Here is a 16960-nt window from a genome sequence, read left to right as displayed (position 1 = left end):
AGATATTACGCAAACTTTTCTTTCCGGTTTCTGTCAGGCTTTTTGAGCAAAATAGTGTTTCAGCCTCAGAGGTTTCATTACCTGTTTTTGGCCCATTTCTCCAAGAACATTATTGTGTTTGTGTGTGTATGCAAAATGTGGATCTGTGAACCGCTGGTGCTAATGTATCTTGTTCCTATGGCAATAAGACCATATCAAAGTTTTATTTATTTTTTGTTGTTGTTGTTGCCATATTTGTACTTTATTGTGCCCATAATTATATCCCCCGACACATACCCAATTCCTAATAATTGCTAATACTAATACTACTAGAAAACTGCATTCTATCGTGTTGGTGCATGTTTCCCAGCCAAGTACACAAAATCAACCAATACAAGTCAGTGGTGCTTTGTGCAAACGTGAAAGATGCCCCGCTCCAGCTTGGCACTGGAACCCGAGTCGTAACTCTTACTTGAGCTGTGCTTGACACATCTGATGATGACATGGGAGTTTTTCAGCCCTGACATCCAGACACGCTCATTACACTGTAATCCTCCTAAACCAGCCTGTCTTAATCCTTCTTTGCTGGCATTTGTACTGATAGGTGCAATCTGCTCCTAAGTGGGATGGAGATTCTCTAGGTTTAAAATCCGCTGTTGAGCTGTCGGCACACTCTTCCAGGTTTAAAAAACAAACTGTAAACATACTTAGTAAGAAACATGTCAACACTGATATTTTGCCAGACGACTAAACATCTGCTCTTTATGTGCTCTCATGTAATGCTTCTGCTGGGGGAATGTTGATATTATCCAAGCGTATACTGATCCAGGGCCAGTTATCTGCCTGAGACGATGACGGCAGGAGTTGAACTCGACTTCCTCATGCGTTGTACTGTATTCAGATCTTCTTGTTTTGCTGTTGTTGCTATAGATTCGTGGGCCCCGTGTCCATGGTAATCAACTTCCAGCGGTTCTGTCCTCTGCAGAACCCTGATGTGTTCTTGCGTCTGACCTGGTCCCCAGAGGGAAGCGTTGCTCCTCTCATGTTCTCCAACACAAAGCTCCATTGTGCTGGCTGTCAGTGGATGGAAGCGTTTGGTTTTGGGCGTACGTCAGCGCCTCGGTCCTTCCTCCCTTAGCTCTCCTCCTTATTATGGTCTGTTGCTCTTGCCCCTTTTGCGTAATTCTGTTGATCATTCTCCGGGAATTTGTTTTCCCCCGCTGTTTGCTGGAAAATATACTTACATCCGACTTTTGCCAATTTGCTATCGCCATGACAGACACACCCTGAGCTTATGTGCTTATTAGACGCCGATGAGTTGGATGACTCATTCCTTTTTCTTTTCTTTTTTTTCCCCTTTTTTCTTTTTTTTCCACGAAAGCTGCGAGTTTTGGATGCACTGTGTTCTGAGTGCTGCTGAGTCAATTATGAACAGCAAATAGAGGCTGCACTGTTATATATCCATTCTGAAGGTCACACAGTGTTTGGTGTGTCAACTTTTATTTGGTATGAACCAATCTGCGTCATGCTTCGGTTTAGAATGGGCATTTAATTAGTTACTTATGGTTTTGGTCAGACAAATTAAGATGGAAAGTGAATTAAGTTATATTAAGCTACATTGGCACTATACTTTGTAGCATTCGATGTCAGTGATGTCCAGGAGTCAGTAGTCTAATAAGAGGAACACATTTCAGATGCAGGACTGTTGGTGGTTGTGCTTATATGATGTGGCAGGTTCCTCAATTCTGCGTGTGTTAAAACCATGATTTTGATCCATTTTTGTGAGCGTATCAGATTTTTCATAAAACCCAAATTCGCTGCAGCTCACTCACACTCACACTGCAGCTGTCCCAACGAGAGGGAAAGACATTCACAAGTTTTACATTACAGTCATCCAGTGAGCTGCTCCCTGAAATGTAGGTCTGCTCAGAAGTGGGTCAGCCAGATGTAGTAGGAGGGATCGAGTTTGTCTCAAGTCAATCTGGGAACCCAGAGTCAGTCTGACGCTAGAGCTAGATCGACTCTGGGTGCCCACTCAGATTGGTCTCGAAGTAGCCGGCACTCGGAAATGTGTATAGCAGACCTTTTTTCTGTGATTATTGCAAATCCAAACATTTAGATTTTTCACTTTTGTCTGAAAAATAAAATAATTGTCCATCTGCAGTGTGTTTATTTGCGAAAATAGAAGCAATAAACTATACAATTGACATGGAAGTTGATTGATGTAGGCTACTTTTTAGTAGCCGACTCCTAACTAAACATTTCACAGAGACAAATAGGACGAGGTGTCAAACCAAGACAATGTACCATTAATGTACAATATACAATTATTAAATATAATGATGCATACAGTATGAAACTATATTCAAAAGTAATTTCTCATAAATAATCAATTATGGTAAACATACAGAAAAGTAAAATGTCATGTAATGACTTATTTAGTAGCTGCCATAATGTATGTTGTTTCCATGTTAGCATGTGAACTGTCAAAAGAACCACTTGTCAAAAGAATTTCAGATACACATTTTTTTTTATATCAAACTGGACAACATATTTGGCTTAGGCCTAAGTAAAAAATGAATTCTTACAATGTAACACAAGCTTCACAAAGAAGCAAACCGTAAAGCTCCAATATTATGAAGCAAAATAATAAACTATGAATTTCATTAACCTGGCAGATGTCTGCAGCCTAACAGTCCAAATTAGTTCATGAACTTTCTGCAGTCAATGTTTTAAACCCAGACTTTTTCCCCAGTCTCCTTCACTGTTGCAGTTTGTGGATGTCATTGGAGTGTGTGTAGAAAACAGGTGGCTTGTTGCAGTTGTTGAGGTTGCACGTGCAGGACTGGATCATCATCACGTTCTTGCTGAAGGTCTCTCCATCTTGGCAGCGGAAGCGCACAGGCAGTGTCTGGGTACGCTGCGGCCCGCAGCACTGTCCGGCGTCTGCACAGGAGCCACAGTACCTGGGCCGGAACTTCTTCAGGCTACGGCAGCCTGCGTAGGACAGTTTCACTGGATGGCTGGCCTCCATGTGATTACATTTCTGACCATTCTGTTAGACAAAGGAGACCAAGAGCAATGTTAGAAATGTAGGGCAGTGGTCCTCAAACTTTTTCCACATCAAGGACACAAATTAGACCACGGACCCCCATTTGATAACATTTTGTCCCAGGGTCCCCCATCTGATAAGATTTTTTATTTTTTATTGCCGAAAGTGTACTACATGAAACCCATGAGCACAATAGTCAAACAGTCAGTGTGTTACTTATGGATGCCCTATAGTGAAAATAAATTATCAGACTTTTTTTTGGGGACCCTCCTGGAACCCCCCTCGAGCCGGACCCCACTTTGAGAACCACTGATGTAGAGGCGATCTCACAAGGCAATTCATTAATCCAGCAACATGTAATGAAATAGCTTACATTCAAATGTATCTATATCAGCTTTGCAGGTAATCAACACTGATATCAAAAGTAGTGGTTATACCTTCAAGCTGGTTAAAGCCATGTGGTTGCATGGGCGGATTTCACACATCCGAGTCTCTTTCACCAGTTTGCATTGGCTATTGCTGTTGGTCACCCGGGACGACACTCCAGAGCCACAGGACTTGGAGCAGGGGGACCAAGGTGTGGTCTGAGCCACACACGTCCTCCCTCTGGACAACAAGTGGCCCAAGGGATGACTGAAAGCTGGTGGTGACAAAGAAGTTGACAAGAGTTTAGAATACAAGCGCAAACATTTTAGACCACGGTGCCAGTATTCCCATGTCCTCCCGACACCACACATATCCCCTGGGCCCATAGCCACTAATCCTACCCACCCCTTAAACCTTAAACTCACTAAACGTGCATGACTGACTGACTGACTGTCCTGAGCCATGGCAAGATACTTGCACATCAATTTCCTTAGCTTTGTAGTTTCACTTAAATCTCATAGATCCACTTTAACAGAGCTCAACAAAGTGACCAGAAGGGATGGATGACTTGTAGCCTAATAAATCTGCTCACCAGATAAAGACTTGAGTGCTCCTCTCCTCCCCACAGCAGCCAGCTCGTTCTTGTCGGTGAGCTCGTCCTCGGAGGGTCTGTGGTGTTTCTTGCTGAGCTTCTTGGCTGCGTGCTTGCTGCGTGTCTGTGCCTCCTCGGGGCAGACCAGCTGCTCACAGCAGCGGCCCGGCACCTTGACCAGCCTGGGCTTAGCACAGCCCATCAGCTTGGGCAGACTGAGCTCACGTGGGCACAGGGAGACGCATCCAACGGCTCCGTCCATGCAGGTGCACTGGTGTTTGCAGTTGGGACGGAAGCTCTCCCCGTTCTGGTAGATCTTGTTGCTGTACTCGCAGGATCTGCCGTCTGACGTGGCTGTTTGGAGAAGAGGAAGTTGGTTTCAAATGAGAAGTGCAAACTGAAAGCCAAAACATTAGAGCAGTGGTTCTCCAACTGTTGCATTTCAATGACCCCTAACAGATTAGACCACAAACCCTTATTTGATAAAAAATTGTCCCCAAGGTCCCCCATCTGATACGTGTTTTGCTTTTAGATGTTTCATTACATGGACGTGTATGAAACCCATGACCAAAATAGTCATACATTCTGTCGTTGTTTTACTTATGGATGGAACTATATACTGAAAATAAATGATTCCCCTTTGTGCTGGGGACCCCCTGGAACCCCCTCAAGGACCCCACTGAAAGTCACATTTGAATACAGAATAAAAAATAGAATAATAGAATATTTTGTAATGTACCTCGACAGATGCCCTTCGCTGCCCCGTAGCCGCCTCCAAAGTTGCACTCCAGCCCCTTGACCTGGTCGCATGGCTCCGTCTTGCTGCAGTCCTCATTGAGCTGCCGTGCACAGACTTGACAGCAGCCACAGTGATCCAGCATGAGGCTGACCCCCGCCGCGCACCGCGGGACCCCAGGAGCACAGCGGCACTCCTTAGGGCACCATGCTGCCCCCTGCAGGGAGACATGAGATGAAACATGATCACGATCAAAGGATCAAAGTAGGTTTTGCACATGGAAGGAAATACTGAATCGGTGTGCTTGGTGCACAAGTTGCATAAGGCAACACAATAAGTAAGAAGACATTTACAATATACAAGATATAAACAAAGCATTAACAGCCCAAGGTGCAGTTATAGCAAAAGTTAACAAATGTAACAAAATGTATACAAGATACAATGAGAAGTAGCAGAATATTAACTTAGCTTATGCATTGTATTGCACATAGATTGCATTGTATTGCAAATGTCAGTCAAATGTGTCAACTTATAGCAGATAGATAAACACATCATCAATGAACAGTGATTATGCCTCACCAAGGTAAGAGTCCCACAGAGGATAACAGCACCAAAGACTGTCCACATCTTCATAAGCTGATGGTTGTTCTTAGGTGAGAAAGCTCCTTGTATCTAACAGAAAAGCCCTAGCAGTGAATACTTGCTGGATTGACTTGGTCTGCTCATGCTCTGTCGTCTGTGGTGTCCCCGTCCCCTTTTATACACAGGAGAAGCAGATGTGACGTATGCGTGAGCTGACGAGGTGTTGAGAAACTATGAGAGGAATGCTTCTCAACGCGTCCTCCTCCCCTGGCTCAGTCAGCCAAGATCCACCCAGTCCAGCTCCCACCCTGCCAGGGCTTTCTTTCCATCTACATGCACATGTCATCTCCACCCTGCCAGGGGATTCTTTGCATTTACATCACCCATAATCTCCATTTTTATACGTTTTAGGATGAAGTGGAACCACAACTGATTCTTCTATCTTCTTTAAAGGAACAACTCACCCAAAAATGAAAATTCTGTCATCATCTCTATTCACGCTCATGCCAGTTGAAGCATAGGTGAAGTTTGTCCATATAACACACAGGGACGTTGCCAGCACAACAGTTACCATTGACTTCAGTACAGTACTTCACAACTGAAGTCAGTGGTGACTAGCTCTCTCTCTCGAGTTGTGCTGGCAACCTCCCTGTGTGTTAGGAGGACAAACTTCACCTGTGCTTCAACTGGCATGGGGGTGAGATGAGGACTCAATTTTCATTTTTGGGGTGAACTGTTCCTTTAAGGAGCTATCTATCTATATAAAATCTTTCTATATAAAAGGGAGTAAGTGGACTCTGTTCCGTGCACTTTCCATTTTTGTCCCACTGATGATGTTACAATGTCTATGACATCATCAGTGATGTCATCAGTGATGTCATTATTGACCAAAATCATCTTATGACATCACTGGGGATGTCATAGGCACTGATGATGTCATAGTCATTGTGACATCATCAGTGATGTGTGGGTGAGCCGCGCAGTGGCCGAGCTGCATGCGGCGAGCCCGCGCAGCGGACGAGCCTAGGGTTTCGGCCCCAAAGGGGCCGATATTGTTCTATAATTGTATTGCATTCTATTCTATTCTATTCTATTCTATTCTATTCCATTTGACCATATTCTATTGTATTGTATTCAATTATCTTCTTTTCTTTTTCTTTTTTCATTCCTATTCATTCCAATACTGTAAATACAACACAGACTCTTGGATGGAAAAAAGGAAAAAATGAATCCCATGTTATGTAAAAGCAGTGAAGCTCAAAATGATGATCTAAATGTTGAATACCTGAAGCCTCTCGTCATCCCTGTGCTTGTGAGAGCGTTCCCATAAGGGAATTCACATCAGGCTGCCATAAGTCTTGACATAAATATTGAAAGAAAAGCTACATAGTTCTATGAGCAACTGAGTTTCTCTCTGAGCTGGGTCTGAAACTGTGTTTAGACTGTCGCACGTTGTCTATGGTCAGTGACAGTGTTTGTGTTTCCAAAGGTGATTTAAAGGTGAAGCTGATGGTCCTCTACAGTAGTGGTTCTCAACCTGGGGGTCGGGACCCCCCAGGGGGTCGCGAGATCATTTTCAGGCGGGATGATTGTCAAAAGAGGAGAAATAAAAAAATATTTTTCTCCCATAATGATTAAATCTCCCATACCAATGGTTTAATGTATTATAAAGCTATAAACATGATTTCAGTGAGTGAGTGAAACCAGTGTGTGAATGCGTGCACACTGTCGTTGTCGGCTCACAAAGGTTGAGAGCCACAGTCTGCTCTACAGTGTGGATGAAGTTTTGAACCTTGCTTGTGATAAATAGTCACAGCTCAAATTCTTGTCAGTCATCTATTGGGGTGTGGATGGAGAGTTTGTTTAATGTCAATATCGCAAAACAAGACAAGTGCCTCCAGGAATGTTTGAACCTTTGGAATTCTTTGTTAGATTTGAATGAGTGAGTCTAGCATGAGAAAACAAACACACACACATGATCCCAGAAAGCTTGAATAATGCCTGAAGCAACATTCCAGTCAGGATTAACATTATGTTTCTTTGGAAGAACCACATGGGGGTGGGGGCGGTGGGTTGGGCAGCATCCTCTTCCACCCACATCAAAGAACAATGAAGATGACCAGGAGAAATGCCTTTCCTCTCATTATAAGCTGTGAGAAGAGGCTGCGGAAAGCAGACCGGTGTTATGCCGAATGCTGCATCTCTGCAGAGAATCGCACCCCCACCATATTTTTGGGCTGTTTCGTCTCAAAAACGGGGATGCAAATCATAGCAGGTACAAACCGCCAACATTTGCATGCCCCGCCATAAGCCAGGAGAGACCCCAGCCCTCAAGGTCACCTGTACCCGGATTTTAAGCACCAAATCCGGCCTCCATGAGCCAGGATAAACCCCCAAGCCTGGAGGTCACCTCGGCGCAGATTTTAAGCATCAAAGTCGGCTTTCCACGAGCCAGGCCAGACCCCTCCACCCCCTTCCCTGGAGGTCACGTCTACCCAGAAGATTAGATCATTTTTAAACAGTTACATTGCCGTATACATCATTACAATGTGCTCGCGCCAGGTGGGGATGCAATTCTCGGCGGGGATGCAGAATTTGCCATAGCGCTCCCTCTGACTTCTTATAAAAGGGCCTTTGGAACCAGTGCCAGCTCAGCCAGATGAACAGCGTACAAGCATGAGCTCAACACATTCACCAATGTCTGGAAATTGCTGACGGTTGTGGTTTGGAGTGGAACATTTCCCCTCAGGGCCACAAATATGAAGAATTTGCAGAAGCAGGTGAGGTCAGAGGAATGACGGATATACAGCAGGTGGTTGGATGACTTGGAGAAGGATTACAACTGGAGTGAAAAGGACGAGGAAGCGGATCCAACTGGCATGTTAAAGAGTGAGCCAACTGCTGAACAATGTTGCACTCAAGCAGCCGTTTCCTATCCTGAAGACATCAACGTCCCGTTCCCACTGAACATCACATTGAAGTATCTCTCATTACATGCTAATAGCATTGTAATAAACTGTTATTTGAATTGTCTCCATAGAGAAATGATCTTGTTTTTGCTTGTCCCCTTCCTCCGGTCAGAGGTCAAAGGTCAGCAGCACCCCTGGAGCTGATAGGGATTCGGTGTCTTGCATTGTCTTGTCATCAATCCCATTTCTAGCTGAAGAGAAGAGAAGAGAAGAGAAGAGAAGAAACCGCATAAGCAAGCTTGTCTTGTTTAGTCACACAACCACACTAGCATGCAGTGACCACCACCACACACGTGCGCGTGCACGCACGCCCTCACGCACGTGCACGAGCGCACACACACACACACACACACACACACACACACACACACACACACGATGGTCAGTGAAATTGAGTCTGCATGTATGCCATCCACATGTCCTTCCTCTGGGAGACAGGCCAGGAGCAGTCGGCAGCTTTCTTAGCGTACAGCGGCCAGCTGGTCAGATGACGATGTTCTCAGTGGGGGCTTAGTTCTTGTATGGAGGAACCCCAAGTGAGCATGAGAAAAAATACCCTTTTCATGAGATAACCCACTATAGCACCGAAAGCATGGGGGGAACACACCAGTGGGAATCAAACCCACAACCTTCTTGCTGTGAGGCAAATGTGCTACCACTGCATCACTGAGGAATTAGATTTTTTTTAAATACTTTATTGCAGGTATAGCATTGACATTCAACATGTGTTCATTGTTCCATTCATCCTGCGACATTTATAATTTGTATATATTTTATGTACATCACAAAAAATGTGAAGAAAGGAAGAGAAAATATAAAATAAAAAATAAAAAAGGGGGGGGGAATAAAATAAAATAAATAAACATGAATTACCAGCACACACACACACACACACACACACACACACACACACACACACACACACACACACACACACACACACACACACACACACACACACACACACACACACACACACACACACACAGAATAGGTACAAATTAAATATAGGAGCGGGGGGGGGGGGGGGGGGGAGACCAGTAGTACTCATTACCCTAGTCACCTTTCATCCACACCCGGGCCCCAAGTGCGACCCGCACCCAGACGAAACCTCTGGATACTGGTCGCGCCCACAGGAATTAGAATTTGAAGAGAAAGAACGAACCTATACCGGAAGCCAAACTGGAATGTGGAATTTCAGGAAGTTTAATTCAACCATGAAATTCTATGTTTTTTTTTTTATCACAATATTAACCTTGTGCATGCTTCAATATTTAACCTTATCCGTATAGTGTATCAAAAGATACATCCATATAATAAGAGATCTATCTTTGATTTGACTACTGGCAATATAGGCCTACCCGGTGTTGCCTTGGTTAAATAGGCACAAAGCAATTGATAGTACAGTATTCCGTTACATCACCACACAGCCATCTTGGTAGGAAAATAACAGGTGATTGTAATCAATTAACAGGTGATTACAATCAAATGACACAAACAGCCATGTGTGTAATTGTAGCACCATATTGGTAGGAAAATGCTTGTGACATCATGGGAATACTATGAACTGTGCTTTTTGCTTGGCCAGAAATGATGGCGGTGTCCAGATGGTTTCCAGGACTATACAAACCTATGACCGTCCCCGGGTCATAACCCACCGCCATTTTCAGCCCAATCCGACCTGTGGTTTGCGCCAGGAGAGTGGGAGGGTTGACTCATCACATCATGCTCTCAATCAATCATGTTCTCAATCAAATCCAGTTTATTTCTGATTCAAGTCGATCCACTCACTGATGAAGCAGCAGGGCCAGGTGCACCCAATCAGCCTAATGACCCCAACCCACCAGGCTCCTGCAAGACAGGGCCAGGAGAGTGGGAGGGTCGACACAGTGTTTGATTTGTTTAACTGTCTTTATTTGATTCATAACATTTTTGATTTATAATGTTCAGCAAATCAAGACTATAAACCAGATTAATCTAATCCCATCGTCCCTACAACAACTTTACAACTATAAGGATTACAAGTTTTACAATATCAAAAGAACCATGTCAATTATTTGGAGCATTTTTGCCTTCATCTTGTGCTGTACAAGCTGTGCTATCATCACCCTTTGATGTAGCTACAGACGCGTAAATGCAACATGTAATTAATTACCCAGGTTTCAACCTGGAGATTGTTCCATCAGTGATATAGATCTTTTATCATTATCTTTGTGTGGTGCTTCTGTGCAACATGCTAGAAATAAATTCCTGCTAAAAACTCAAACAGCAGTCAGACCATTTTGCAGTATGGACAGACAAATTTGCAATATATCCCTTGGCACTCTGTGAAAAAGCACAACGGCTCTGGGACAAGTTTGTTTTGACTGTTATGTGAGAGTGGGTCACGCACACTACGACAGACAGGAACGTCTGTCGGGGCTCTGCAGACATGATTGCAAATCCAGTTCATTACATCATTTTTCTATAATGACTTTTCCTTCCTCCGTGTCTCAATCGCTGCAGGGGCTGCTCACAAGGAGCAAACTGTGTTTGCCTGAAGTGCTGACACTGCATTATTATTTCTAAGCTACTGTAGCCTATTTGATCCCAGTAAAACGTGTCCTGTGGGTGCTTTGGGGGAACATTCAACGTAGGTTTGCCCTGTAGTGTGGATGAGCTCAATACAGGTGACATTTTAATAGACATATTTTGAATCAAATTCTCAGCTGATCTTAGAGAAATGACCGGGATGCAACAGCAGGCACAATCCTTTATTGTAACCATATACTGCACGTCCCCACTCAAATCAGTATAGGCTATAATTACAGGGGGGAAAGTCCAGGAGAGCAACAGGAGGCCATGGCCCACTTTACAGGTAGTACAGCCTTCTGGATGGGGAAGGTGTTTTTTCAAAATGCACAGTAGCCTACATTTTATTACAGCACAGAACAGGACAAAACACGCCGGACAACTATCTCCTCAGGCAGCACGTCCTCAAAGAGTTTCTGGAATATCACAATTAGAGGGAAGTGGATATAACTGCATGTGTGTTGCCATTGTGTTATTTATTTCATTTGTATTGGAATGTTATTGTGGTTCTTCACATGCACATTGGCGGCTTGTCCTCTTCCCTCTCCTTCTCTATCATTTGTTTGTTCCTTCCAAACCCCTATAATAGAGTAAAGCATTATGTGGACTTTAATACTGAATTTATGACTGGTTATCTCTATGTCTAATACATCTAATGCCACCATTCTTCCACCTTTCTTGGAAGACCATCTCAGAGTTCAACATACAGTTACATACTTAGTCATTATTGTGTGAGATAACTGTGTACGGTAAATGTTATACATGGATTTTTCAAAACAGATGCATATGCTTCAAAATATGTTTAGAGATATGCTTTTAAAATACACAAATGTGCCCCCCAAACCACCACAACAACAGCAACAACAACAACAACAACAACAACAACAACAACAACAACAACAACAACAACAACAACAACAACAACAACAACAACAACAACAACATAGTTTGTACATGCTGGTGAGCGGTGACATATTTAGGCTACATTTTGGATGCTGTGTAGATAACAATCTATCTGCAAGTAAGCTAGTTCGAGTTGAAGTTTATTGTAATGGAACATGATGTAGGGCCGAGGTTTTCTCCAAGCAGTTTCAGTTTCAGGGGAGGCTCAGTGGATGGCAGTGAAAAAGATATTACATGAGTTATTATTAGTTATCAAAAGGAGATCACAGAATAGCCTAAATGTGTGTGATTTGGTTAAAGAGATAGTTTCGGGGAATTTGACAGCTTTCTCCACTTTCCCAGAGTCAGAAACTAATAAATGCCATCCATCAGACTGACATTTACTTATGTATTTGTCAAACAGCAATATCATGCTATCTTGGCTCAACTTTTGAGTGTCTATCTATGGGATCAAATAACATAATCATGATCCAATATAGGCATCCAGGAATTGAGGGAGGGGGGCTCCTTATTCCAAGCTTTGTCTGGGGGGAGGCCCACAGTCTCAGACTTTGAAACCCCTGAGGTAGTGTCTCTCTCTCTCTCTCTCTCTCTCTCTCTCTCTCTCTCTCTCTCTCTCTCTATAGTTGTAGCTTTGACTCAGTCCACATCCTTTAACTTAAAGAGAGTTGGGAGTCTACAGTTTGTAGACTCTCTGTGTTGACTTTGTGCTGTGCTCTTGCCTCCTGCTACAGTAGGGCAATTTCTAATTATAATTCCCTCAAAAGTTCCCTGATAGGTCTGCATATTCTTTCTTTCTTTCTTTCTTTCTTTCTTTCTTTCTTTCTTTCTTTCTTTCTTTCTTTCTTTCTTTCTTTCTTTCTTTCTTTCTTTCTTTCTTTCTTTCTTTCTTTCTTTCTTTCTTTCATCAAGCTTCAAGAAGCAGGTAACAATCCAGTGTGTGAAATATATTCTTCCGCATGAGCAGATCAAACAGCGCCATCCAGCGGCGCTAACTGAAATGACGCGATTTCACCTGTAGTCGGAAAGAAACCACAAAACCTCGACAGTTGAACTCGATCAATATAATGGGGGAAGTTGGACAGAGACGAAGCCTGCTGTTGTGAGAGAAGTGTGTCAGCTTGGACGTAGATGATCTGCAGCTCATTGAATGAACACCTGCCTCTGTGTCTTCTTCTCTGTTGTGTTTTCTTCTGGCTCTTGTCGACGCAAAAATCTGCATTGATTGAATCAGGAAGTCCGGGGGATTTTTACGGCTCTTGAGTCACAAAACGTGCATGGAAAGTGGATCCGCTGCTTTGTAACGACAGAGAATGCGTGTTGAATAGCTATTTTTAACAGGATAAACGCTTAACTCGGCTGCTGACTTCCAGTAAGTCTCCATTCTTTACCCGGAACAGCTGCATTTTCACTCTAGAGCAGGATGGATTTGCCTCACCTCACAGAAGATGAAATGGCAGAGATTAAGAAAGATGTGAGTATGCGACTTCTGTCAGCGTCTGTCTGTCAATTAAACAATGTTTGTGGGCAAGGAGTGTTAGTGGCATGTTAGTGGCAAATACAGAAAGTAGCAGCTCATATACAGGTATGTAGCCTACTGATATAGCCCACAGTGTAGGCTGGCTACCCTACTAAAGCAAAGGGCCTGTTGGAGTAGGAAATGCTCCACCACCACACCCTCTGTGCCTACCGCCCACATCACAGTGTGTGTGTTCACCCATTCCCATCTTTGACAACAGTGTCTGTTCTATAGACTTTAAGCACACATGCTTGTAAATGTATTATTGAAGTTGATCTGTTAACACTTTACAATAAGGGTAGTACATTAATTCAATCAATCAATCAATCAATCAATCAATCAATCAATCAATCAATCAATCAATGTTATAGCCTATTTATATAGGCCAAATCATAACAAAAGTTATCTCAAGGTGCTTTACAAATAGAGCAGGTGACCAGGATGTTAATTAAGGGTTAGGTTAGTAACTAACAGTTAACTAATGTGTCTAGTAATAATTTCCGATGGTGTTCATGTTATGGTATTGTGGTTGGGTTGAGGCATGAAGCCACTGAGGTTTTGGTTAGAGCAAGCTTACTGTTAAGGCTGTTAATTAAGAGTTAGTAAGCATTAACTACCGGTAAGCATCCCTACTGTAAATTAATAAAGAATTATAAGCTTTAACTAAGCAGGTTACTCCATCATCCACCCTTATTGTAAAGTGTTACTGTTGACCTTTTGCTCAATCTGCCTTTTTGTGCTTTTTACACTGCATCACCTCTACATGCTCTCATCTACATTACCTAAAGCTAAAGCTAATAATTAGTCCAAAGCTCACCTCACCCCCCCCCCCCCCCCCCCCCCTCACCCCGCCTGTGGTTCTGTAGGTGCTGATCAATCTGCGACACTACCTCTGTGACAAGATCCGAGCGGAGCGCCACCTGGACTACCTGCGGTCGAGGAGGATCCTGACGCGGGACGACGCGGAGGAGATCAGCTGCCGCACCACGCAGACCAAGCGGACGGGCAGGCTGCTGGACTTCCTGGCAGAGAACCCCCGCGGCCTCGACGTCCTGATCGAGTCCATCCAGCAGACCCGCACGCAGAACTTCATCATCGCCAAGATCACGGACGCCGTGCAGAAGGCGAAAAACGAGAAGATCGAGTCTCTCAGAGGTCAGTGCTGGGCCCAAGTCGTAATTAGATCTTTCGCATGGGACCGAGAAGAAGGAAAAAGAAAAATCTATTGTGGGGGGTGTCTGGTAGTGCTGCGGTAGATTCCCTGCCAGTGCGTACCAACACAAGGGTCGCAGGTTCAAGCCCCCATGTTACATCCGGCTTGGTGGGGCGTCCATATAGGCACAATTGGCCATGTCTGCTGGTGGGAACACGGATTAAGCGTTTGAGTCCTGGTCGATTCACTAGTGTCAAACTCATTTTAGTTCATGGGCCAGAAAAGACTTGATCAAAAAAAGAATCAAAATCAAAATCTATTGTTGTTGTTTATGGTACAATTTAAACACATGCTTTCCTTCCCGATCTTCTACTATCTTCACGCTTCTGTTGTCTTTTGACTCTTTCTCTCCACAGCGGAGGCTTCCGGCATCTTGTCAGACAGCCTAACCCCTCTGGGCCCGAGCGGAGACCTGTCCAGGACATTTTCAAACGAGTCCACCATGCTCTTCCACCCGGACGGCGAGGAAAGCCCGTCCTCTTCAGACATGGTGGGGTCTCTCAGCCCGCCCTCTATACAGAAGCCTGGAGAGTCATCCTCCTGTGGGGATGGGGGCAGCGTGGCCGTGTCTTCGTCCCCAGCCTCCTCCACCCTGCCCCGGCCCGGAGACCCAGGGGCGCCCGCCCTGCCCGAGGAGCTGCTGCTGGTGGACCAGTCCTCCAACGTGGACGCCGGAGCGCACGGGTGCTCCAGCAGCGGCGGGGACCCCAACTTCCAGCCCCTCCGATCGCGCTCCCTCACCCCCACGTCGCCACCTAGGGACATTTATACACTCCCTCCAAAATCGCAATGACAACTTCCTCGTGCAGTTAAAAGGGACAGACAAAATAAGTCCTCAATTACAGACACACAACACGCTCGCTGCCTTTTTGTCTTTCTTTCTCATTCTCCCTGGTGTGTTTTTCTTTTTCTTTTTCTGTACATTCTGATCAGGTAGTTAGTGAGAGATTGTTGTACATTAGATACATACTGTGTAGGACCGCTGTACTGTTTTGTTTTTTTAACAAGGGAATGACTAACTTTGTCCTGAGCCAAGAAATGTTGACTCATGTCTTTCACCGTTGCTGCCCACCCTTCTCACTTTTGAAAGTGTGATTTCCTGAGGGGGAGGGTATGTGTGAAAACATAGCAGCTACAGGTTTTGGGTGCAATGAGAAAAGAAAATCTGTATGAAACACTGGAATGAATACTTGAGCATACACACTTGATGAGACAGTCTGACAGTGTAAGCTAGACTGGAGCGGTATACCGTAGCTCTCTAGAAGATCATGACTTTCAGTTCTGTCCATGAGGCATTAAGTCAACTTTTTTACATTATATCATCACTACATAAGTCTGGGGGGTCACAAAACATCTTGTGGGATACAAACTATGTCACAGTTTTTTCATTCTGTCATCATGTACAAACCTTATTTCAAACTAAACTGATTATATTACTAATTCACCTCATGTTGGGTTTTTTCAGAATCAGAATCAGAATCACTTTCATCGCCGCAGTATGCAAGATTACATAGGAGGAATTTGTCTTAGTGTCATTATGCAGCGTAGCGGTCATATCAATATTCAGAGATAAAGAAGTAGGAAAAACAACAAAAAGACAATCACACATTGCAAGTGCAGTCCAATATATACACGAGTGGAGGAGTGTTCAGTAGGCATAAAATATGAATTTACATGAATGAGTTGTTAAATAGGCATTACATTAAGTTACAGTCTGAGCGGTGCACGATGTAGTTAGCAAGAGTAATCTAATGGTATAGAGTTCTGGTAGAAGAAGCAGCTGTACTTTAAGTGACGAGTGAAGCCCGGTGGCAAAGTGACAGGGGGCGGGGGCTCATGTCAGTGGGAGGGATTCAGCTGAGTTCGGATTCTATATAATTTTGGACAAAGTACGATTCCTTTTATATATATATATATATATATATATATATATATATATATATATATATATATATATAAAAATATATATATATATTGATTCCTTTATTGATTCCTTTTATATATATATATATATATATATATATATATACACACACACATACATCTACATACATTACACACATATGGTATTTTGTTATACATTTGGCTTTTGTATTTGTATACTAAATTATTATCCCTGTGGGAAATTGAACCTCTGCATTTGACCCCATCCTATAGATACTAGAACCTATCAGTGGGCAGTCACAGTTCAGTGTCTGCCTGGGGACCAACTCCAGTTCTTTTTGCCAGTGCCTTGGCCAGGGGCACTGACAGGAGTATTAACCCTAACATACATGTCTTTTTTTTAATAGACTTTTGAGGAATCCCTCGGTCGTTGACCTGGTTGCTTTCTAGCAATACTGTCCAGGAATTATTAAGTAAATGAGATGTTCTTTTGAGGGCTCATACAAAACAATGTTATTTGGATGAAGTCAGGTTCAAGCTGAAATCACTCCCAGATCTCCGAAGCCTCTATCAGCTCCTGTGTGTGTAGCACTG

General features: G+C 43.6%; 2 protein-coding genes across 2 annotated transcripts; one reads left to right on the top strand and one right to left on the bottom strand.

The window, feature by feature from the left end:
- Positions 1 to 2249: 2249 nt before the first annotated feature.
- LOC310792343 (CCN family member 1-like) lies at positions 2250 to 5352 on the bottom strand (the record flags this gene model as incomplete). The annotated part of the gene is made up of 5 exons (XM_083654065.1): positions 2250 to 3034; positions 3469 to 3671; positions 3990 to 4343; positions 4729 to 4942; positions 5305 to 5352. 5 exons carry the CDS (start codon positions 5350 to 5352, stop codon positions 2741 to 2743), a joined length of 1113 nt encoding a protein of 370 aa, XP_083510191.1. The 3' UTR covers positions 2250 to 2740.
- Positions 5353 to 12784: 7432 nt separating this feature from the next.
- bcl10 (BCL10 immune signaling adaptor) lies at positions 12785 to 15883 on the top strand. Its single transcript, XM_083653803.1, has 3 exons — positions 12785 to 13224; positions 14136 to 14424; positions 14839 to 15883. Exons 1-3 carry the CDS (start codon positions 13174 to 13176, stop codon positions 15273 to 15275), a joined length of 777 nt encoding a protein of 258 aa, XP_083509929.1. The 5' UTR covers positions 12785 to 13173; the 3' UTR covers positions 15276 to 15883.
- Positions 15884 to 16960: the final 1077 nt, after the last annotated feature.

The sequence above is a fragment of the Poromitra crassiceps genome (genome assembly GCF_964638095.1).
Source record: "Poromitra crassiceps genome assembly, chromosome: 17".
In the NCBI taxonomy this organism is placed as follows: Eukaryota; Metazoa; Chordata; class Actinopteri; order Beryciformes; family Melamphaidae; genus Poromitra; species Poromitra crassiceps.
Note: the sequence above shows the minus strand (reverse complement) of the source record. Positions and strands in the feature narration are given on the sequence as shown.

Bases quoted from the DNA above. Each gene is read 5' to 3' on its own strand.
- bcl10 (XM_083653803.1), top strand. From the start codon at position 13,174: ATGGATTTGCCTCACCTCACAGAAGATGAAATGGCAGAGATTAAGAAA. The intron at 13,225-14,135 runs GTGAGTATGCGA...GTGGTTCTGTAG, and splicing joins TGGCAGAGATTAAGAAAGAT to GTGCTGATCAATCTGCGACA. The intron at 14,425-14,838 runs GTCAGTGCTGGG...TTCTCTCCACAG, and splicing joins GAAGATCGAGTCTCTCAGAG to CGGAGGCTTCCGGCATCTTG.